The sequence below is a fragment of the Coffea eugenioides genome, chromosome 6 (assembly GCF_003713205.1).
Source record: "Coffea eugenioides isolate CCC68of chromosome 6, Ceug_1.0, whole genome shotgun sequence".
NCBI classification, from domain to species: domain Eukaryota; kingdom Viridiplantae; phylum Streptophyta; class Magnoliopsida; order Gentianales; family Rubiaceae; genus Coffea; species Coffea eugenioides.
The window spans coordinates 22,609,871-22,616,561 of record NC_040040.1 but is presented as its reverse complement, the minus strand read 5'-3'; the positions used below and the strand labels follow the sequence as shown (position 1 = coordinate 22,616,561).

The 6,691-nt window shown below is 40.2% G+C and overlaps 1 protein-coding gene across 1 annotated transcript; it reads right to left on the bottom strand.

Annotated features, from left to right (window-relative positions):
- Positions 1-422: 422 nt before the first annotated feature.
- On the bottom strand, positions 423-2,657 carry LOC113773867 (the record flags this gene model as incomplete). The annotated part of the gene is made up of 2 exons (XM_027318470.1): positions 1,469-2,657; positions 423-1,393 (listed from the first exon to the last, which is right to left on the bottom strand). Coding segments are annotated over exons 1-2 (2,160 nt in total), but the record flags the coding sequence as incomplete, so codon positions are not given.
- Positions 2,658-6,691: the final 4,034 nt, after the last annotated feature.

Sequence of the window (6,691 nt, the reverse complement as noted above, 5' to 3'; positions counted from 1 at the left end):
CAAGTGGCTGGACTTAATCCTTTTATGTCAGCCACTGTCCATCCTATTGCCTCCTTGTGGTCCTTCAACACCCGAATTAGTTTTTCTTCCTCTAAAGCAGTCAATTTACTGGAAATTATTACTGGGAGTGTATCTCCATCTCCCAAGAATGCATACTTTAAATTATCCGGTAACTGCTTTAATTCCACCTTCGGGGCTTGCACAATAGATGGCAAAAGCTGTGAATGAGACAAAGGTAATTCCAAGTAAGACACATTGGAAAATTCTGGACAAAGAGAATTCAATTCAAAAATAACTTCCTGCAATTCAAAAGGAAAAACAAACTTCCCTTTTATCTTTTGCAAATTTTCCTGACAGAGACCAGTAGAAATAGCAACCTTCAACGCATCGTCATTATTAAATTCAAAATTTTGCTGCGCCAAAGAATCAATTACATCTATAACAAAAATTGAATGAGATTCACCAGGATATTTCATGGCATCATAAATACTAAATTTAATAACATCACCATCAAATTCCATAGTCAATGTGCCAGTGAAAACATCAATTTTTGTTCTAGCAGTTTTCAAAAATGGTCTCCCTAACAGTATTGGAGATGAATTAGAATTATCATCCTCCATATCAAGCACATAAAAATCTGCAGGAAAAATCAAATTATCAATTTGCACTAAAATATCCTCCAAAACTCCATCAGGATAGGCATTTGATCGATCAGCCAGTTGAATTATTACGCCCGTCTCTTTTAAAGGCCCAAAGTTCATCAAATTATAAATAGAACGAGGCATAACATTTATCGAAGCACCCAAATCCAACATAGCTTTTTCAATTTTAATATTGCCTATTTTACAAGGGACAGTAAACATACCCGGGTCCTTGCATTTAGGAGGCAATTTTTTCTGCAGAACTGCCGAGACATTTTCTCCCATATGCACTTTCTCGTTTCCTTTCAACTTTTTCTTACCAGTGCATAACTCCTTCAAAAATTTAGCATATCTAGGAATTTGCTTAATTGCATCTAAAAGAGGGATATTTACCTCAACTTTTCGAAAAGTGTCCAAAATCTCCTGTTCTTGCTCTTGCTTTTTGGACTTTGCCAGTCGACTAGGAAATGGAGGCGGAGGTGTAACCACTTGTGTTGATTTTTCTCCAAAATCTGGTTGTTCCAAGGCCCTAGGTTGAGACACATTCCCCTCTTTTTCGAGCTCTTCCTCGATTGCTTGTTCAGAAATTCTCTTGCTCGGCTCAGGCAACTCTTTGCCACTTCTTAATGTGATGGCACTGGCATTTTGCTTGGGGTTGACAATTGTCTGCGAAGGTAGCTTTCCAGATAATTGGGACTCCAATCTATTGACTGTGGAAGCTAACTGGCTCATTTGATTCTCCAAATTATGAATGCTAGTTTTCGTCTCCTGTTGAAATTGTTGAGTGTTAGTAGCCAAAGATTTCACAATATCCTCAAGTGACATACCTGATTTAGGAGCAGGTTGTTGCTGTGAAAGTTGAGGTCTAGGTTGATATTGTGGCTGTTGTGGAAATCCTGGTGGCCTTGCTGCATAACTAAAATTAGGATGATCCCTCCATCCTGGATTATAGGTGTTTGCATAGGGATCATACCGCCTCTGAGGTGGTCCTGGAAATCCAACTGCATTAGCCTGCTCAGTCGAATCATCTTGGAGTGTGGGGCACATATCTGTTGGATGACTCGAACCATAGCAGATTCCACATGTTTTCAATTGCTGCATTTGTCCTATAGCTAACTTTTCAACCAAAGAAGTTAGACAATCTAATCTTTGCTCTATTGAAGAATTACTTACCTCATTGACTCTACGAGTCGTGTTATCCTGCCTGTCTCCAAATTGTTGAGCATTTGCAGCCATACTCGATATCAAATTTCTTGCCTCCGTGGGTGTTTTATTCACTAAGGAGCCCCCACTGGCAGCATCAATAATTCTTCTGTCAGTTTGGGACAGACCCTCATAAAAATACTGGATGAGGAGTTGGTCAGGAATTTGATGATGAGGACAACTAGCACATAGTTGCTTGAATCTTTCCCAATATTCATGTAGAGTCTCTCCATTGAATTGTCGAATTCCACAGATGTCTTTCCTAATGCTTGCAGCTCGGGATGCAGGAAAGAATTTTTCTAGAAAATGCTTCTTCATGTCTGTCCATGTGGATATTGACCCAGAGGGCAGATAATAGAGCCAATCCTTAGCTTTATCGGCTAAGGAAAATGGAAAGGCTCTTAATTTAATTTGCTCCTCTGTGACTCCCTGGGGTTTCATTGTCGAGCAAACCACATGGAATTCTTTGAGATGCTTGTGGGGATCTTCACCTGGTAAGCCATGAAAAGAAGGAAGTAAATGGATTAGTCCAGATTTTAACTCAAATGCAACCTCTAATGTAGGATAAGTAATGCATAGAGGCTGTTGATTTAAATCTGGTGCAGCCAATTCTCTCAATGTCCGTTCATTAGCCATGGTGCTATTTATCTCTTTCGTCTCACTAAATGAATCCACAAAATCTACTACTGAATTACATCCAGTAGATGAGGAGGATGCCTCTGCTCGTTCTCTTGTTGCTTTTCTCAATGCACGAGCAGTCTTCTCTATCTCAGGATTATATTGCAGTTCACCTGTACGAGAAGATCTAGGCATAAACCAGTAACAATAAAAATAAAAATAAACAAAGAAAATAAATTTATTTTGACACCAAGTCCCCGGCAACGGCGCCAAAATTTGGTGGGTGTCAAACCAGCAAAAATAAAATTCCTACTCTTAAGTCACGAATTAAGTCCACTATGGTACTGGAGCAGGGACTTAGGCTGTGCAATGGGTTACTAGCTTCACCCTGGTACCAGAGTTTGCTTGATCCGATATACCAAAGTATCTTAATTACGTGAAAGATAAAATTCGAATATAGCAGTGAGAAGAGTCGAATCCACAGGGACTTGAGAATTTATTTTGAATGAATGTAACATTAAATAAAAATGGGGGGATTGATATGAAACTACCTAATTTAATTGCTCAAATTAAAAATAAGACAATCGCAGATAAAATAAATAACAATAAATAGAAAGTAAATTAACGGAAGGAAAATCTCTAGTCAAAGGTATAATCTCCACTAATGGTTCGAATCATTGATCACAGATGCAGAGATAAAATCTTTCATTTACAAATAAACTGGTTATGGTTGTCAACAAGCTCTGACAACCTGCCTGACCTTCCTGATTCGATAACCACAACAAACTCTATGGTTATTGCCCTAGCCAATTAAGCAGTCCTAAACACGCTCTTAAGATTTAACCTATTGACAGCATTAATTATTAGACTGGCCACCAATTATAACCAACAAACACACACGCTCGGTTTATTTAGGCTATATCATATATTTTCGCAACAACAATTCAAAAGTTTCTACTACAATTGAATCATGTCACTTGCCACATGCACTAAAATTACCCAACAATTACGGATTGAGCACTCTTAGATGGCTGTTAATTACTCACACAATTAAACAGTGATCAAGTATTTAATTGCAAGAAATAATCATATGCATAAGTGAACAGGAAATATATAAATACTTGCAAATTAAAGAACGTAGGCAAATCAATTCGATCTCACAGTTTTGTCGAACCAAAGCTTCGATTTAACCTCTGACTAGATGAAGAAATTAGCCACTCCTCATAGTTGAATTGCAGCCAAAAGTACTACTCGAGTTCTTAATTGAAAAAGGAAAATAAATTGGGAAAAGGAAGGAAAAACGGAACGGAACAGAATGGCCTGCGTTGATTTTCAGAGTCTTCTCCCCTGCCGTTTTCTCCTTTTTCTTTTTTCTAATCCTCTTCAGTTGAACCAGAGGTCTTGTTTTACCTAGCGTCCCCCCAGGGCTTCTTTAGCATTTCTTTATTTTTTTTCCAAAAATGGGCCTCGTGTGCAATTGAAGCTCAATGGGATGCGGGCTTTCTACTGCATCAGTTGTACTGTTCTTTGTTGTAAACTAACCAAAAGCAAAAGCCCAAAACGCTTGCTAACTTGATGCAGTAACAATCATCAACACCCCATCATCCCTGATGTAGCGGTTTTCAAGTATCAACTAAGAAACTTGTATCAAGATTTTCTTAATGGAATTTCCTCAATTAGGCTTCAATTTCTCCTTTTCTGCCTCAATTGACTTGAAGTTCCTAGAAATCACACAAAAATTCAAATATAAGTAGAATCTAGCAAATTATCACAACATTTGGTCAAAATAAAGGGGAAAATATTAACAAATAAACTGCCTAATTTGCGCATTAACAGTTCTCTGGGTCCATCTTCACTTGGTGTAATAATAGACATGGGCGAGCAAGAATCTGGAAGCGCCTAGATCGGGTATTACTTAACAATGCGTGTTTAAACGATTCGACCTCGATGGTTGTCTCCCACTTGGTGCGGAAGCCCTCTGACGATGGCCCACTTCTCTTTTCCTTCTCTATCAGGTTGGACAATAAGTCTCGCACTTTTACATTTCTTAACGTGTGGACATCTAAGGATAGTCTGTTGGATGTAGTGAAGATGGCTTGGTAAGGTGATGTCAGTGGCTCTCCGATTTATCGCGTATGGACCAAACTGAAGAGAGTCTCTCATGCTATTCAGCAATGGAATAAGGAGACGTTTGGAGATGTTTTTCTCAACGTGAAGAGGGCCGAGGCAGCCGTGGCCCGGGCTGAGCTTCAGATCCAGGTAGATAGCTCGGAGGAGAATTTTGTTGAGTTGAAACGGGTACAAGCTGAATTGCGACGGGTCCTGACTGTAGAGGAACAATTCTAAAAACAAAAAGTCAGGGTTAAGTGGATCTAGCACGGGGATAATAATTCTATATTTTTCCATTTAGTGGTGAAAGAGCGAAGATATCGGGCAACAATTCACAGCATTCGAGACTCCCAGGGCACTTGGATTACTGATGATGCCACAATCGGGATGGAAGCCGTGAAGTTTTTTGATGATTTATTATCGGTGGAGTCTTCTTCAAACTTTAGACTAGTCCATGTTATTCCCAACTTGAGTTCCGAAATTGATAATAACTGTCTGGAAGAGGTCCCTTCTTTCGATGAGGTTACGAGGGTGGTCTTCTCTATGGATGGTGACAGTGCAGCAGGCCCAGATGGCTTCACTGGAAAGTTCTTTACCTTTGCTTGGGAGGTGGTCGGTCCTGATATCTTTCAAGCGATTCTCAGTTTTTTTTGTGGAACTGAACTTTCTTGATTTGTCATAGCTACCTCAATTGTTCTCATTCCAAAGGTCCTAAATCCGCATTCCTTCTCTCAATTTCGTCCTATCAGTGTATGTAACTTTTTGAATAAAGTCATCTCTCGAGTTTTGGTCAGCCGAACTCCGATTTTGCCTCGGATTATTTCTCCTCAGCAAAGTGATTTTGTTCAGGGTCGGACTCTGTCGGACAACTTTCTCCTGGCTCAAGAGTTGATTACAGATATTGGAAAAAAATGTAGGGGATGGAATGTAGTGCTTAAACTGGACATGGCGAAAGCGTATGATAGGATGTCATGGATGTTTATTATTAGAGTGTTGCGCCGCTTTGGATTTGAGGAAAGGTTTATGGATACGGTGTGACGGTTGTTATCAAATGTTTGGTTCTCAGTGCTTGTTAATGGAGTTCTGTATGGCTTTTTCAAGTCTAGCCGGGGCCTTCAACAGGGTGATCCCCTGTCACCGCCCTTATTTATTATTGGAGTTGAGGTTTTGTCTAGAGGGTTGAATTTATTATATTCCCAATCGAATTTTGTGGGTTATAAAGTGCCAAGACACTATCCTACCATCTCTCATTTGGCCTTTGCAGATGACATAATAATTTTTGCCAATGGGTCGGCCTCTTCGTTAAAGAAAATTATGCGAGTGTTAGAGGTATATCAAAAGGCATCGAGTCAATTGGTGAACACTAGTAAGAGTGGATTCCTGCTTCATCCAAGTGTCCCAATGGCTCGTCAGGGTATCATCGAACGAGTTACTAAATTTTCGAGAAGAGGGTTCCCCATTCGGTATTTGGGACTTCTATTGTATACCGGCAGGTGCAAGGGATCTTATTTTGCGGATCTGAGCCAGCGAATGGTTGATAAAGTCCTCTCCTGGAAGACTCGGCTTTTGTCATCGGGTGGGAAGATCATTTTGATTAAGCACATGCTTTCGAATATCCCCATCCACCTCTTGGCTGTAGGGGTCATGCCAAAAAGTATATTTCATATGATTGAGCGGGTATGTGCAAATTTATTGTGGGGGACGACTGAAGAGTCTGGGAGGTTTCATTGGGTGCGGTGGAGAGACTTATGCTTCCCACCAGAGGAGGGTGGTGTTGGATTTCGGTCGATTGATGACACTTATAGAGTTTTCTCCTGCAAGTTGTTGTGGACCTTTAGGCAGAATCTCTCACTGTGGGCTATGTTCATGCGAGCCAAATATTGTCATGATACTCACCCGTGTCAGGTTGCCCTGAGATCTCCTAGTTTAGCAACATGGCACCGCATGTTGGATATTAGGGGATTTGTGGAGTTATTTATACTTTGGAGATTTTATAATGGTTTTTGTCACTTCTGGTATGACAACTGGACTGGGTCAGGTGCATTATATCTTCGAGCGGATGTGCAGGATCATTTGTTCTTCCATGACTTTATTGTGTGCGGGACATGGGATAGCCGCTT